We start from the raw sequence: 18212 nt of genomic DNA, 5'->3' as shown, positions 1-18212 counted from the left end.
CCACCATTTGGGGAGCAGATTGATGTTTTATGCTAAAGATATATCATGCTCTTATTCGATTGAAACTCAACTATGGATCTGCCAGAACCTCAGCCTTAAAGATGCTGGACCTCATTCATCATCAAGGACTTTGGCTCTGCATTGGGGCTTTCCACACCTCCCCAGTTCAGAGCTTATACGTAGAGTCTCATGAATCCTCTTTGCACCTTCGCCATCTGCAACTGTCTGCATTTCTCCATTAATCTTTATAACGCCATTTAAGTTTTTCTAATTTATACATTAGGCCTTTTTTTAATGCAATTCCCTTCTAAGAATCGCAGTCCATCTAGTTTGATTTGAAATTAGAAAATGGCCATAACATCAAATAACTCGAAACCAGGACTGGAAAGGCCAACTTTAGATGACTAATGCTGCTGTTTGAACTTCCCATTAGTCATCCTGGCAAGTTGTTATTAAAATTTTGCTACAAGTCTTTTGAAAACTTTTGTTACTTTTTAGAAATAGCCATAATGTCAAATAACTCAGAACCAGGACTGGAAAGACCAACTTCAGGTGACTGATGATGGTTTTTGTACATACCTGTTAGTCTTCCTAATTACAATTATGCTACAAAAAGTCCTTTATATCTTGTATTACTTTAGTTTTTCTCTTAACGTTGTAGACGAGATGTAAACATTGGTTTTATGCTATTTGTTTTTTTTAACTTTGTTTTGTTTTACCTTAATTTCCTCTTATGATTTTTACTAAATTCACTTTAATTTTAATATTTTACTGGATGATTGGTGCAGATAGCCTAGTTGCTTTGTGCCATAAGACACTAAATAAACCAACCAACCAATTCTTACTTCTCCTGTTTCCCTCCTTTTCCACTCCATCTGAGTCATGCATTCTCCAAATTCCTTTCATTCACCTGATTGGGATTTCATTGAGATCCTTTATACTCTTTCCATCATCCCTTTGAACCTTTGTCTATGTGTTTCATGTACCTGTACCATCTCTCCCTCAAAACCCATTTCCTTCTACTCTTTGCTTGCAGGCATTGTTGATCAGATATTTATTCCATTACCTATATCCAAAGTAGTTGGTATATCTTAGGATTTGGATCAACTCATTTCAAGGACCACTTCAACATTTCCAATCAGCTGCAGTCTTTGGAATCTCATGCACTTATACCCAAAGACATATTATTTTTCTTTAGAGACACAAGTGACACTTCTTATATGACTACTTTTCAGTGACATCTGACCTCAGACCTGTTGTTTAGTAATGTACCTATATCTTCCATTACTGTCTTCTTTTTCTTGTTTGAGTCAAAGTGAGAATTTACATCAATGGGATCTTGCATCTTTCTTCTCTCTTTGGATCTTCATCTTTTCTGTCTCCCTTTTATTTGAAGTGCTGCATTAGAGAATTAGCATTATTCTGGATTAGACTCCCAGATGCAGCAGTTGGCATCAATGTATTAGAACTGTGGACTGCTTTGCATTCAATGAGCTCTTCCCTTTCTTTGTTGGTCTAAACAAACAGTTTTACAGTGGTGGCTTACACCTGTAAATTATGTGGTACTTGCTCTCTTAACTTTTGTTTTGCTGCAGTTTCTTTGTTGCTTTAGCTTTATACTCAACATGTTTACCTTCAAGCTAATCATGATAATATTGGCACCCTCTCTTTCTTAAGATTTGTGAGATTTTCCCCATTTTTCAACTGATTTGACTATTGCTTTGTAAATATCTGGCTGGTCCAGTGATCAGTGCCTTTACAATATCAAATAAACACATTCTTCCACTGCATTGTTCTCCTGTCCCAGTATCAGGTTTTTGGCTGTTGATACTAAGTTCATCTTGGAAGAACTTTTTTGTTTACCCTCCTTTCAGTTTCTTCCATATGTGCTTACCACGATCAGTTATGCAGAATATCGTATTATCCTCATCACATCACTGTTGCCAGCTTACCATGATTTTCCTTATTATGTTAACTTTTTCTTAGGAAATCAGACTTACTACTATAATGGAAATAGCCTTGAATGCTTATTTTTTACACAGATGATCAGATTTTTCAGCTTCATGGCAAGCTACTGTTTCCAAAGAGCCAAATTCTGTTCTTGAGTGGATACATGTGTATGTATGTGTTTACGATATTACAGTGTAAGGAGAAATTTCTTGAGTTGGTTGGGATACATGCTTAGATGAGTAAAATATATCTAACTGAAACTGATTGAATTAGGATTTACCTTATACCAAAAGGACTAAATTATGTTTTGCATTGATGTGAGTTTTCAGATCATGAAATTTAATTATTAAAATGAGAAGAAAGCTAAGAAATTAATGAAACAACTAAAAGGCATTAGTTTTTTTGTAAAGGTGAATATTTAGCTTCATTTTAAGAATTTTGAAGTTTGTTTTTCTTCGTGTGGGTAGTGTCTAATATACTGAAACTTTGATTACTAGGTATATGTGCATATTTATATTCTAAATACAGATAATCTATATAAAATTAATTATATTTTAGGTACCCAATATCCACTGGATTTTGGTGGAAGACTCTATAAACAAAACAAAATTAGTGTCTAAATTCTTGTCCCACTGTCAGTTACCTCATACTCACCTCAATATCCCAACTCCACCAGACTACAAAACTACTGAAAGAGATCCAAATTGGTTAAAGCCTCGAGGAGTTCTGCAGCGAAACCTTGGTTTGAAATGGTTGCGAGAACACTTAAATTTGTCAAAGGTCAAAGGTGTTGTCTATTTTGGAGATGATGACAACACATATGATCTGGAGCTGTTTGAAGAGGTAATAAACATGTATCATAATATCTAAGCATTTAAGGTGAAATTAGTGTCTTTACTGCAACAGTAATTCTTTAAATACATAATTTCTAAAATAATACAAATTAATTCTAATTACCAAAATATTTAAGTCATTTTGTCTTAGACCTATTGATAGTCAAGCCTTTATTAAGTATAGCCTATATTTGAAAAATATTAATACTAACTTGTGTACATTTTTTAGCTTTAATTTAGCTTGGGCTAAACTATACCATACTTAACACTTCCAACAAATCAATGTATAATGTTATTCTATGACGTAATGTTAGACTTTTTTGTATGTTGTGGCACAAAGTGTCTACTAATGTATGTTACATTATTTGAAATGAAATGCATGCGTACTCTTAGATAGTAAGGTGCATAACAAATGTTATTAAAAAAACGTTTTTATTTTTAGTGAAAGATTAACACTTTCACAGATAGCCTATTGAAAAAAAAATTATATTAGGTGTGTCTGGTTTCTAATGCCCTCTGTCATATATAAATATATGTATATATAAATAACCATGAAAATTTTGTGTTGAGGTAGAAAGTGTAAAGATTATAAGGGAATAACCCAGTTTCTCTCCTCATGTCAACATAAACAGAAACTGTGTATTCAAGATCATTTTGTAATTTATATGTTTAGAAGTAACTGATATTCTTTTGAAAAAAAAATGTTATAGCTCTCAAGTAAGTTAATTTTTGTCAAGCATTTTAACAGGGTGTATTTGGAAGACTGTTTAATTGTATAAATATTTTTCTTTGACAGATGCGCTATACCAGGAAGGTATCTGTATGGCCTGTTGCATTGGTGGGTGGTCTGATGGTTGAACGACCTGTAGTCATAAATGGTAAAGTTATGAGTTGGAACACACTATGGAAAGCAGATCGACCATTTCCTATTGATATGGCTGGTTTTGCAGTGAATGTAACTTTGTTGTTGGAGCACCAGGAAGCAGAATTCAGTTTAAAAGTTCCAAGAGGATATCAGGAATCCCATCTTCTAAAATATTTGGTTAAGATAGAAGATCTGGAGCCAAGGGCTAACAATTGCACTAAGGTAAAAAAAACAAACAATATATAATAGCAATTGACAACACACCTGTTAGTTATATATTTAAGCAATTACTTTAATATACCATCAAAAAGTAGGCTCAGTAAGTTCAAGTTTCTATCCTATCTCTACAAAAAAAGTTTTGTTTATCCACTTTACAAATAATTTTGGGTAATATTTTGCACTTGATATTTAAGGTTTCTATGATTTTTTTCCCTATACTTTCAAAGAAATCAGGCTTATATTTAACTTAATGAATGAATTAATATTTGTAGTGTGAACAGAATAATAGAAATCTAATAAACTACATGACAATCTGGTAATGTAATCAGTTGAAATTAAATTTTGAGTCCAGAAACAAAATCAAATTAAAAGAACTATAAGTTGTTTCCTATCTTGTATAATCTTATGTTTTTTGTGTGAATTTTGAGATTGTGTTGTGTATTTTTTGTACAGAAAAAAGTGGGTACATAATTTAAAAAATATATACTCTTCAAAAAAAGAAACGCAAAAGGGATATTTTTGTTATTTTAAAGATAAATATATGTAATAACGTTACAGGCTCAGAGTATGTGATGATACATGTGTTAAGGCACTGATTGTCAGACCAAAATGACAATAAAAGTTGTGCACTTTGAAAACGGAGGAAAACATCGGATTTTTCGCCAAAACTCATGCATGTCCAATAAATTTGTTTGAGAGATCTGCATGTTCTGCAAGTGCAACATATGCAAAATCCCCATAAAAGTGACTGGTTCTCGGTTTCCATAGCTTAGTGTTAAGCCACCGACACGCAATACAGTTACGCTAAGACTGACTGAAGCACAGCGCAACCACACCATTGGTCGCTTGGAAGCAGGCGAATCTTGATCAGATGTTGTCAGAGCTGTGAATGTACATATAAGCATCATCACAAGGCTATGGAATCGTCACCAACAACATGGATCAACTCGTGACCATCCACGATCTGGAAGACCTCGTGTGACCACGCCCGCACAAGATCGCAACATCAGGTTACGTCACCTTTGGGATAAGACCACCACTGCGACGTCTACTGCCTAAACCATACCAGGGCTGCGTAGGATTTCCGATCAGACCGTATGCAACCGTCGACGAGATTCTTAGGCCCCATGTGCAACCCATCATGGTGAACGTCAACGACGTTTTTCAACATGACAATGCCCGTCCTCACACAGCCCGACTCACCACTGTCTTCTTGAGACACCACAACATCAACATTCTTCCCTGGCCCTCCAGATCACTAGATTTAAACCCCATCGAATATCTTTGGGACGAGTTGGACTGATGTCTGCGACGGCGACAACCTCAACCTCAGGATCTACCTCAGCTTGCAGCAGCTTTGCAAGCTGAGTGGACAGCCATTCCACAGGATGTGATTCATCATCTCATCGCTTCCATGGGCAGGAAATGCCAAGCAGTTATTGATGCTCACGGGGGGCGTACTCGTTATTGACGTTGAGTGACGTTAACCTTCACCTAGTGAGCGTGGACTTCGCCTTTGCAAACTTTGGATCTTCAGCAGTGAATGTGCAAAGTTTCACACATCATACAGAACTACCCGGAATAAACTTGTTAACAATTTGTCTTATATTTTGGCTTTTGCGTTTCTTTTTTTGAAGAATATATTTTAAGTAATAATACACAATTATGTGGTTTTCTATAAAATCCTACATTTAGTCTAGAAGCAGAAGAATCCATCAATTTTCTCTGAAATCCTTTTAGATTACCTGTTAAACTTTAAAACCAATTTATATTTAAAAACAATACAGTAGTTTTTATTCAATTAAAAATATTAAAACAGAAGAGTACAAATTTTAGTCTACAGCACACCCTGTAAGATTTGCTAATTTAAACATTTTTAAAAGAATTAACTTGTTCCTGTGTGAAATAAATTAATTTACTACTTAAAAGAGTCACAAACATTTGAATAAACTGGAAAACTTTATCTTTGCTTAGACAATGAAATGCATGTCGCATCTAGTCTAAGAATGGAAAATTCAAGAAAAAAGTACATGTTATATATACATATATAAAGTAGACATCTTTTCAGTATTGTGTGTGTGATCTAATGCATTCCTATTGCAACATTAGAAATGTTGCAATAAATTATTCATAATTTTTCTTTTCAAATTTAAATGGTTAACCCTTTCTTGCTAGGTAGGTCAAAGTGCATGTTGCAACTCTTATGGAGTGAGATTCAAAATTTAATTGAACTACTTTATTATATATATATATAAAAACTTCATATCAAAACATAGTTAAGAAATCAAGATTTATATTCATAAGTTTTATTATCTTAATTTTATAAGGAAACAATTTAAAAATCCTTGGTCTCCCCTAATATAAGACTTGTGACATTTGCTCTTCAGTTCTTTCTTTTTCTCTAATTTATATACCCACCCCTCTTAAAAGTATGGAATTTAACATAAATTACTTATTATAATATAAATATTACTCAGGCAATGCACAATTTTTATAATCTTTTATCTTCTTTGTCCACAGAGCCATAATCTTTTATAAATTGCCAATATTTCTTTCTCTCAGGCATTTAATACCAAGTTATTTATAAAAAACTAAAGGTTTAATCTCTGAAGTGCCATATTATATTGCTTTCTGTACAGAGAATTGCCTATTTTGCTTCTAATTTGAAACTATTCTCACAGAAGAAAAAAAACAAAACTGACAAGCTTAGCTGAAGTTTTAAAAGCCCTTATTATACAATTAGAAAACCAAAAAAATTGTGATAGTTATAGGACATTGTCAGTTTTTTGCTCTGTGTTCATACAATCTATAATAAAGAAAGTATTTAGTGAAATAGTACCATTGGTATTAAAAAGAAGGCTTAAGATTAAACAAAAGTTGACAGAAAAAAAAAAGACAATGACAATGACCAAGGCAAGTAATATATTTCTTGCTTTTTGTGTGTAATCTATTATAAAAGTAACCAAAATGTAAAAAGTAGGAACTTGCTAGGTTAGATTAAGTAAGATAAAAAATAAGAATAATAAATTCTTCATGAAATGTTCCTGCAAGTTGCATGTTAATCAAGTGATTTACTTCTTGTGTGGCAAGATTATTACTTAGACACATTCAAAGTTCATTAAAATTAAGTGTAAAAAGTTCTGTTAGGAGCTTTAAGCTATTTAGGATAAGTAATTGTGGTTTCATGTTACAATGTGTAGTCATTTCTGGAAAGGAAAAAGGGAAATTTTGATTTATTTCTTAATTTTATGTGGTGGTTACAATGTCAATGAAATCAGCTGAACCTGTGGTATAGGGTAATAATATAGAAAATAACAGGCAAAATGCAAACTTTTTTGTGAAAAACTATTTTAGGATAATTTGGAGATTATGCAAATGAAATGGAAATTTTTTCAGACAAAGCAGGGTATTTTTAATCATAACAATGAAAATCACTTTGCACTTAGTACAAATTTTAGTAAAAAATAATTAAACTTCTGATTGTGTGTCTACAGAAGACTTCTAATGTTTTCTGAAAGCTTGTCAAGTTTTGTGAAGTTACATTAAGTACTTTCAAAATTAAAGTATATGTACTTCACAGTTACAAGATTGTGTAAAATACATGAACCTGTTGTGAAAGTGTTAATATATTTACAGGCTAATGCCAAGAAATAATGTCAGTAATAAATAATGTTAATTTTACATACCTAATTAGTACAATTAACTTCTATATTACTAAGAAATATTTTACTTGCCTTGGTCATTGTCATTTTTTTTGTCAACTTTTGTTTAATCTTAAACCTTCTTTTGAATACCAATGGTACTATTTCACTAAATACAGTGGAACCCCTCTGAAGCAGCCACCTTGGGACTGAGACAAACTGGCCTGATTAGAGGGGTGGCTTGATTAGAGGGGTTCCACTGTACATAATTAGGGATTATGTGAGGAAAAAAAGGGACTGATTGAATGACCACTTTCAAGGGGTGACCGCTTAGAGTGGTTCCACTGTACCTTCTTTATTAAAGACTGTATGAACATAGAGTAATCACATGCAAAAACTGACAATGTCCTACAACTATCACAATTTTTTGGTTTTCTAATTGTACAATAAGGGCTTTTAAAAATTCAGCTGAGCTTGTCAGTTTTTTTTTGTGGGAATCAAGTTTCAAATTAGAATCAAAATAGACAATTCTCTGTACAGAAAGCAATATAATATGGAACTGTATTAACTTCTATATTAGTACACAGTAATAAATTTGTTTTTGATGCATTGTGGGTATTTTTTTTTGTGGTTTCATCATTAATTTAACCTCTTTTAATTACATTAACAGTTAGCTGATAAGTGGAAAGCTTAACTCAGGCATTTAATACCATATTATTTATAACCAATAGAAAACCGTAGTTATAATGTATGAAATGCTATATTATATTAGTTACTCAAGTAATTAAATGAAAATCCCAAGACTTTCTTTTTAAAATACTTCTAACCACAAACTGTTAGATGTTTGTGGGATATTGTAATGCAAATCAACTAATAAGAATGAGGATTTTCTGATCTCCTTGTAGCATAATTTTTTGATAGACTGAAGAAATATTTAAAATATTTTCATTTTATCACCTGTTTTTCTATAAATTTTAGTATTTTGCTTTTAGCTATAGATCATATGGCTAAGTATATGTCGAGTATAGTGAATTAAATTTGAAAAGCAAAAAATGAAGCATCGGTAATGTTATTTTAGTAAACAAAAATCTTTAATTTTCAGGTTCTTGTTTGGCATACCAGAACAGAACCACCCAAACTAAAACAGGAAAAAAAGCTGAAAATTCCCTCAAACCAAGGTATAGAAGTTTAACAAATAAACATTTGTGGAAAAAAATAACAATAGTTGTCACTGGTTTTAAATAAAATTGCTATATTCAATAAGCTAGTTTACATTTTTCTTTTATATGCTAATTATTTAACTTTTTAATATTGGTTTTTTTTTTCAAGTTTTTGTTTGGGCACAGCATGGCCAGGTGATTAAGGCACTCGAGTTATATTCTAAGGTTCGAATCCCTATCACACCAAATGTACTCGCCCTTTCAGCCATGGATGCATTATAATGTGACAGTCAATCCCACTGTTAGTTGGTAAAAAAGTAGTCCAAGAGCTGGCAATGGGTGGTGATGACTTGTAATGCAATTATTCAAAAAATATGGATCACTTCTATATATTGATAATTTGCTATAAAGTTTCATGCATATTTCATCAATTAAGTTTTAAGAAGTAATAATTTCTTCATTAATTGTATTTTACCAAATCAGATCAAATGAAATTTGGGTAGGAATTTAAGTTTAAAAATCTTTTAAGCCTTGAAAAAAAGATTTTGTGGTCTGAAAGTCAACCCCGGGAAGTCAAAAAGTTTTGCTTCTCCAAATATAATATGCTCCCAAGTATAATAAGTAATCTAACCTTCATGAACAAAAAGTTAAATTTGCCTTAACACCATAAGTAATACTCATCTAGACTTTGCAATACTGCAGTAGAAGTAACTCTTTCATGACAAGAATGGTATACATGAGTATCATATCTAATTGCACATTTGCTGTAGTGCTCACTATGTTTCCAATCATGATCAACAAATAAACATTGTCAAAATGTTATAGTATCCATAGATCACTAAAGTGAGTTTGCTTTCACACTTGCTATTTTGCTATTATAGCTGACAAATAGAAATTCATTTACAGCCAGAGCAGTAGTACCAACTATTCAGGGAAAGTAATTTTGATTCAGAATCTGAAGGTTTTATTGAAAATGTGGTATAGTTCTATACTTTTGATAATTAGTTTTATATTTCCAAACATTTCTTAGTGTTAATGTAAATATATTTTAAAATTCACAAGACTTAGCTTCTTGATCATTTCAAAACTCTTGTTTAATGATACTTAAGACTAATTAAAGTGGGAGACAATTTTTACTTATGTCTTAGAAACAGAGAGAATCAATAAAATATTCCATCAAAATGCAACATTTTTAGTAAGCATATATTATTGCTCACAGTGTGTGTCAGAAGAAATTGTCTGGACTGGCTATAATAATAAATATCATTTAGATTTTTTGTCATATATTATACTCATTGATAACTTTTCAGATAAATTTTTGTGAAAAAAAATCTGTGTTATGTTCAGAAATTATGGTTGTCCTTGTAATAAACATTTCAGTATAAAATGTTTGTTTCAAAAATGTTTTGGACTGACAGAAGTTATTGAACTATGTGCCAAAGATGAGTTTGAATTATGGTTGTCAAAATAACTTGCCTTCAGAAGTTTGTATTAGGAGATGAAAGCAGAGAAGTTGGTTCATTTTTATATATATAGTGTGTGTGGTATTAAAAATGTATATTTTACAAACGTAATGTGGTCCTTTCAAATCTGCATTTTATATATGAGAATGCTTACATGTTTGTGTTGGCAGCTCTCTCTCTCTTTTTTTTTTTTTGAGATCTATTAAAGTATTGGGCAGGAATCAAGTTTCTTACCTGAAAATGAAGTTGTTGGTTATATATACAGGTGATACCTAAATGACTATTTTTTAGAGAGACATACTAATTTTACTATTGTAAAAATGTTCATAAAATGTGTGATTTCTGTAATTTAGTATTTTTTTGTTTAAACAAATTCTAATTAGAAAACTTGCCAATACTATTGCATAAATTGTATACTTACCAATCACTTTCAAATTGACTTACTTTTTGTAGTAACAAGATGAGTTGGCCATTACTAAAGTTTTGGAATTTCTTCAATGAAATAAAAATAATACTTTTAAAAACAAGTCATTTTGGATGAGTGATTGACTAATGAATAAATTCACTGGACATATGTTTGTTTGAAGAAATGTTCATTCTCTTTTAGATATTTTTCAACCAGCTATTGGGTTCACCCCTGTATGTATAACCAGTTAATATTAATGACTAATATTATCCCCTCTTTGAATTTGAAGTATCTGAAACACATGACAAATGATCTAGAAACCTGTTATATATGGAATAATCAAAAGTTGCTACAACTTTACAATAAGTTACACACATTACAGCTGTTTATATATAGAAAATTAACAACAAAAGCACATGCTGGGATTAAAATATATATATTAATTAGGCTTGTTTAAATAGAATATCTATTAAAAATATAACTGCCAAAAAGGTAATACGACTGTCAAGAACGTATTTCTTAAACAAAGCAACGGAACTAACATTGTGTGAAACTACAAGGATAATAAGAAGCTTGTTCATTACTTATTTGCTTTACAGAGAGAACATAAGAAGACGTATTTAAACACTGACAGCAGCCAGTAAGATATCTTTTTATAGTATTTTACTGGGAGACTGACATTAGGGGTCTTACATCAGAGATGTTCTCTATACTTATGCAACATGAGGTAGTACCTTGGAGATGATGCATATAAAAGGCCAGCAGCTAACTTTAAAGCCCCATCTCCTTAGTTCTTAAGAAAAAAGACAACTCAATAGTTTAAGAATCAGTTCTGAAAAGGAAGCAGCTTCAGAGAGAAAAGGCTTGAGTAGGGTAATGACTTATGTATCAGCTCCTTCAGATGTACAAGTTCATCTGAACATAGTTCAAGAGGGGCATTGTGTAGTATGTGTTTTAATTTAGATGTATTGTTTGCTCTAGGGAGTTCTGGTGTGATGTAATAACAGTGCAAGAAGCCTAGAAATTTCCATACTTGATGCAATATATTAAATTTTTTAGAGATCTCATAAAAATATTACAACTTAAAAACATAATTAATTAGTTCCTTTTAATGTTGATTGAATACTAAGTTATCAAATATGTCTATCAGCCAGGTTTAAGCTACTGTCCAAATATTCTAGCTACATGAAATTATCAAACATTTTAACTTTCATACACAGAAAATGTATTCCCAATACATACTTACCTTACAATATAGTTTTTATCGATTATGATTGCCTTCTATATTTTTCACTAGCCTTGAAACTCCGCCTACCCCAATATCTTTAACGTGGTTCAGGTGCACTGTAGCATATAAATAATCATGTGACAATCCTCCACCAATAGAAATGTAATACACACTCCTGAAACAGCTTGCTCACCCTGACTCGTAGTCTTATCTGACTTTGAGATTAGGCGCTAAGTAGAAAACACGAATTAAGGGAGTGTGAACAGATCTGACGGAAATTCATTTTCTGTGTAGAAAACAACAACGAAACGATACAGCATCTGACCTCCGTGGAGTGTGGCATATCTGTAAATAGGAAGAACACTCGTTGGAGACTGCGCTACATCTGAACCAGTTATACTCTTTGCTCTTGATGAAACACAGTGTTGTTAAAGAGGCAACAAAGAAGCATATGCGATAAATAGCAGAAAGTGGCCTTGAGCGGGCAACTTAAAATGAAGCCCTGTGAACAACACCATCATTAAACCAACAGAAATGGGAAGTGTATATCCAGATCTCAAAACAAGGAGGTTCTCCACCAACTGCAATTAGAGTTACCCGTGTTGTAGAGTGGCTTGGGTTCATTAGACCATAATCAGTATAGTCTTTTACACATATTCTTAAATTTTAAATATACATATTGGGATAGTGTAAGATCGAAAGACGTTTAAAGAAACCATTCTTATAATATACACTACAACACTGTACGAGGCCTCTTCACGATTTTAAGCTCTTGTCAAAATTTGCTGATTACAGCTGGAATTTCCTGAAAAATATTGGCATCGATAATAAATAGTGAATCAAATGATTTATTTATTGGACATAATTTATGTAAATCTTATGTTTGCTTATATCACGTTGCCCTTTTCGACAATGATAAGCATGTCTAATTGAACCCACTATTCCTTTATAAAAATGTAGTCCGACGTTTAGAAATAATTTGATGTTCGAGTTCTAACACGAGTTTTTTGTTCTGTCTTTGGTTTTGGGGACGATAGAATTTTTTTAAATGTAAAATAAATACTTGTTAATACGGGTGACCATATGTACAATTTTTTCAATATCTTTACTTAACTCTGTGAAAAATTTAAAAAAATGGATAACAGCTTTGGTTCTATGTTTATTTCTTAGAACGTTGGCCAGTTTATCACCCTAAATAATAGACAATAAATCATTAATACGGTCTTATACGCATATACGTATTAGGATAGTGTAAGATTAAAAGAGTTATGCAAGCCGTTCGTATAACCTACCCTACAACATTACACGTTGCATTCTCATGGCGATTTTAAACTTTCGTTAAAATTTATTGATTAAGTTCCTTGAGAGATATAGTTGATTAATAAGCAATGAACAGAAAAATATATTTGGTATAAATCTTTTATAATTGTAACGATTGCTTATAACGTTCTATTCTTTTCGAGAATGGAGAGCATGTAACGTTAATCGCATTATTCCTTAGGAAAATCTAATCGGAGATTTAGCAATGGTTTAATGCCCAAGTACTGACATCGTTTCACTTTAACTTGTCATTATACGAACGATATAAGTTATATTTTTCAAATCAAACTTTTCTCAACGGTAAGTGTGACCATTTGTACACTTTCAAACATCTTTACCTATAAAGATTTCACTGTTGTAACTGAATAATTTTTCACGATTCTTTATCTCCAATATTGAAAATCTATAAATTATACTAAAAACTGGTCTGCTAGTCGCTTCTCTTTTTCTCAATTTATAACAAACTCAAAATCAAATAGTATGGATAAAGACAATTTAAAAGAATTTCAGATACTTAAACAAAAACTAATTTCAAGAAAACATCTAAAGAAGAGGGATATTTTAATAAAGGTATATATATATATATATATATATGATATCAATAACAAGAGCTGCAAAGTACTCAAACAAGCAGAACTCCGTGAGAAATGATTTGTTTGTTTGTTTGTTTTTCAATTTCGCACAAAGCTACTTGAGAGCTATCTGTGCTAGCCGTCCCTAATTTAGCAGTGTAAGACTAGAGGGAAGGCAGCTAGTCATCACTACCCACCGCCAACTCTTGGGCTACTCTTTTACCAACGAATAGTGGGATTAACCGTCACTTTATACACCCCCACGGCTGGGAGGGCAAGCATGTTTAGCGCGAACCCGCGACCCTCGGATTACGAGTCGCACGCCTTACGCGCTTGGCCATGCCTGGCCGTGAGAAATGATAAAATGGGTGTCAGACTGGGCTGCATGTTCATTTTTTAAAATGTTAGACAGCTTATCTTGTTAAATGACACACGAGAATTAATTAGTATTTTCAAATCCTTAAATTTTCAATATACATTTTGGGATAGTGCAATATTAAAAGACCTTTAATCAATACAATCATATAATTAGAATACTATATGAGGCTTTCTCGTGGCGATTTTAAACTTTTGTTCGGCAGTTTGTCAAGCTAAATACAAATACGAATTAATTCGTATTGTTATTTACGTACATATTTAAATTTTTTATATATGTATTGGGTTTGTGTGCGAGTAATATGCTTTTAAATATATATTGCAACATAATGAAGCCATTTGTTTGCACTTTCAAAGTTTTCTCAAAATTTATTGATGACAGTTGAAATTCCTAAAATTGGTACGGTTTGAAAATAATTTGTGAATAAAAAACTTTATCATTTATATATTTATCAAGCTTTCCTTAAAACTCATTCAAATTTCTGCGTCCACAACATCCGAAGGTAACCCATACTGGCTAATTATCCTATTTAAAAAATAAGATTGGTTTATATGAAGATGGCTTTCACCTTGCCTAAAATCTATACTTGTGTCCCTTAAGCATGAAAAATATTGACACATCAACATTACCGATTCCTTTTCCAATTTTAAACGCTTCAATCAGATTCCTCTCTAACTCTTCTGTTTACAAGAGAAACAATCTTAAGCTCTTCATGTGCAACCACAACTTCCAAGATAGCATTTTGGTAACCCTTCTCTGGACTCTTTCCAACATTTTAATGTCGTTTCTATAGTAAGGAGCTCAAGACTGAACACAATACTTCAAATGTTACCTAAATAGTGACTTATACAATGAAAGTTTAACGTACTTAAACTTTTATTCAATATTTCTGTTTATACAACCTAAATTCCTCTTTGTTCTTACCACTACCAACAGTGTACAGTTTTAATGTCTAATCGACCACTACATCAAGATCTTTTTCTTTCATTGACTCCGCTATTACAGAGGTAAGTATATGAATTTACAATGCTAAAACAAGGGGTTTGTTTCCCTTCGGTGGACTCAAGTGATAGCTCGATGTGGCTTTGCTATAAGCAAACACAAACATACTTTCTTTCATAACTTTGATAAGGATATTCTCATCCACATTTTACTTATAATTGAGACTATGATAATTCACATGCAATATCTTGCATTTATCAATAATTAATACCCGTTTGCCGTTTATTTACTCAACTCACTAAATAACCTAAATAATTTTGTACAGCAGTAGCATCCTCTTCGCAGTAACACCCAAGAACTTAATATTGTAGGAAAATGTAAGTAATTTATTGATTATTTCTTCATCTACGTCATTAATGTAAATCAAAAAGAGCAAAAGTTCTATGACTTAGTTCTGAGGTACTCCACTTATGACATTCGTCCAGTTTGACTAAACTCCATTTGTAACCACTTCTGCTTTCTTCCGTCCAGCCAATATTCTATCCAATTTATTAACTTATCCTCTAGACAGATAGATATAATTTTTATAAGACTTCTGTGCCTTAGTAAAATGCTTTCTCAAAATCCAAATACATCAAAATCGAAACCTTTACCCTCAACTACGTATGCAGTGACATTTTCATAGCATGTCAAAAAATTTGTATAAAAAATTTTCACTTAGTGAAACCATGTTGACTCGCCGATAAAATTCTAGACACTCTTAAATGACTTTGCAAATTATCTTTCATCAGACATTCCAAACCTTTTGCTATGACATTAGACAGGTCGAGTGGTTGATTCGGCTTAGCCGTCGGAGCTTCGACTAAAAGTACCTGTTACAAGATTTATTTATTTTAAGCGATGATGCAGTGGACGAATGGAACACACAGATCCCTAACTCGATGCTTTATAGTTAATACAAAAAAGTGTGAGGCTAAGATTTCATGAATATTCCTGTTATTCAATTTTTCATATACTTAATAGTTACATCCAACATACATCTTATCAAGTAAGTTACCTTTTTGTTTTTTACTTTAATTAACACTTTCACTAAATATTAATTTAACTCTATACTACTTCATATAATAATAACTGATGCTTTGGAATAATGGCATCAGAATACATACACAGAGTTCTGACGTGAAACAGTTGATGGTCTTATTACAGCGTTGGGCATGGTGAGGTATTGTAGAGAACGTGCGTGGAGTCTGGAAAAAGCTGTTGTTGTGGGACTGCTCCTCATTTATCGGCTGTTACATGAGGTTTTTATATGGATTTTTCTTGGCATCTTCGTGATCTACCAATAGTATGCACACTACACGCAAGTAGTTCCGACACTTGATTCTATTACGATTGTGTGCAATAGCTAACAACAAAAACAATCCCACTAATCCATTGTTCACAAGTGGTGATAATGAATCTCCAGCCTCGTCCTTTGTATCTATTCCCGCATTCTTCTTATCGATATTTGGTGAAAGAGCCAGCTCCAGTTGGCTTCCATTTCAGGAAGTTTTAAGCTCGTTAGTTATCAATTATTCGTAACTTTAGCCTATGCTGTAGCGTCGTCAAGCTGTCGAAGTTTTTTTCCTGGTTCCACTCGTGAATGCAGCATCTATGTAGCTTGCATAGCACCTTTAATGACCTTGATAGTTCATTACAGATTAAACATACAGCGGAAAGTTTCTCAGGGAGTCATCGTCATTATAATCATCATCGTTTTATACATACTTACAATTTACTGTATCACACTTCTCCTCATTAGGCATAATTATATGAGGTATCTAAAATATCTAGCGATGTCTCATTCCCACAACTAACGTAAAACTACTAGCCCTATAAATACTGAGACAGCTTTTATTACTTCCCGTGAAGATAAGACAGCCATCGAGTCTTTAACTGTAAAAACTTAATAACCATTTCGTACTCATTAGACACAAGCCTTTCTTTATCACTCCTCAAGTATCCTTTCCCATACTAACATTTTCTTTACCCCAAATGTATTTTAAAAATTTTACTGTTATTTTTTATGTTTTCAGCCAATTTTTCCCCATACATTCTTGATTTTATATAATCTTCTAAATATTATGTAACACCACTCAATTTAAATTTCTTAACTAATTCAGCAAGTCCATCCAGCTAGCCTGCTAATTCTTACATATTAATCTCAAACTAGCATTTATACTTATTAACCTATTGAAAATTTCATCGTGGCACTCTTCCTGACATAATTACGTTATGGTCTTTATATTAAAATGCTTTAATCAACCCCTGGTATTTCTGTTGTCGTTTGTCCCTAAGTACAAAACAAAGACTGCATAGTTGCCAGTTCCCCCCTTCATATCTCATGTTCTGTCAGTTATGTCTTCCACCTGTACCCCAGGATAGCATAAGCTAACTCGTTTCTTCCTATTTACCCTAAAGATGAATCTATGCACGTGCTGTGTCAGGGATTGTTTGTTTGTTTATGAATTTCGCTCAAAGATACACGACAGCTATCCGCACTAGCCGTCCATAATTTATCAATGCAAGATTAGAGGGAAGGCAACTAGTCATTACCAGTCACCGCCAACTCTTGGGCTACTCTTTTACCAATGAATAGGGCCCGGCATGGCCAAGCGTGTTAAGGCGTGCGACTCGTAATTTGAGGGTCGCGGGTTCGCATCCCCGTCGCGCCAAACATGCTCGCCCTCCCAGCCGTGGGAGCGTTATAATGTGACGATCAATACCACTATTCGTTGGTAAAAGAGTAGCCCAAGAGTTGGCGGTGGGTGGTGATGACTAGTTGCCATCCCTCTAGTCTTACACAACTAAATTAGGGACGACTAGCACAAATAGCCCTCGAGTAGCTTTGTGCGAAATTCAAAAAACAAACAAACAAACCAATGAATAGTGGGACTGACCGTACATTATAACGCCCTCACGGCTGAATGGGCGAGCATGTTTGGTGTAACAGGGATTCAAATCCGCGACCCTCACATTACGAGGGTGAATTAATATGAAATGCTATAGCAACTAAATAGAAAAGAAAATATAAAGTTGCTACCGTTTGTACTTATAAAATAGATAATCTAAATAAAATGAAACTTCAATTAAATTCAATATATGGCGAAAAAGTACACAAATAAACTCTCTACAAAATTAGCAAAACCTTGGCATGGTCTGATTGTTAAGGATAAAATCGCCGAGTTTGACATTCAC

The 18212-nt window shown here is 32.9% G+C and overlaps 1 protein-coding gene and 1 long non-coding RNA gene across 4 annotated transcripts in view; one reads left to right on the top strand and one right to left on the bottom strand.

Moving 5' to 3' along the window:
* The window catches only part of LOC143248898 (galactosylgalactosylxylosylprotein 3-beta-glucuronosyltransferase 2-like), a 35042-nt gene extending 24384 nt beyond the window's left edge, over positions 1 to 10658 (top strand). For all 3 annotated transcript variants that reach the window (XM_076497823.1, XM_076497825.1, XM_076497824.1), the window contains 3 exons: positions 2509 to 2793; positions 3580 to 3870; positions 8611 to 10658. In XM_076497823.1, the coding sequence (XP_076353938.1) occupies positions 2509 to 2793; positions 3580 to 3870; positions 8611 to 8700 (666 nt within the window). In that variant the 3' untranslated portion in view covers positions 8701 to 10658. The remainder of the gene's footprint in view (positions 1 to 2508; positions 2794 to 3579; positions 3871 to 8610) is intronic.
* LOC143248899 (uncharacterized) lies at positions 3638 to 12381 on the bottom strand. The gene is made up of 2 exons (XR_013027255.1): positions 11784 to 12381; positions 3638 to 3865 (listed from the first exon to the last, which is right to left on the bottom strand). It is a non-coding gene; the product is annotated as an uncharacterized LOC143248899 (long non-coding RNA).
* Positions 12382 to 18212: the final 5831 nt, after the last annotated feature.

The sequence above is a fragment of the Tachypleus tridentatus genome, chromosome 4, assembly GCF_004210375.1.
Source record: "Tachypleus tridentatus isolate NWPU-2018 chromosome 4, ASM421037v1, whole genome shotgun sequence".
NCBI lineage: Eukaryota > Metazoa > Arthropoda > Merostomata > Xiphosura > Limulidae > Tachypleus > Tachypleus tridentatus.
Note: the sequence above shows the minus strand (reverse complement) of the source record. Positions and strands in the feature narration are given on the sequence as shown.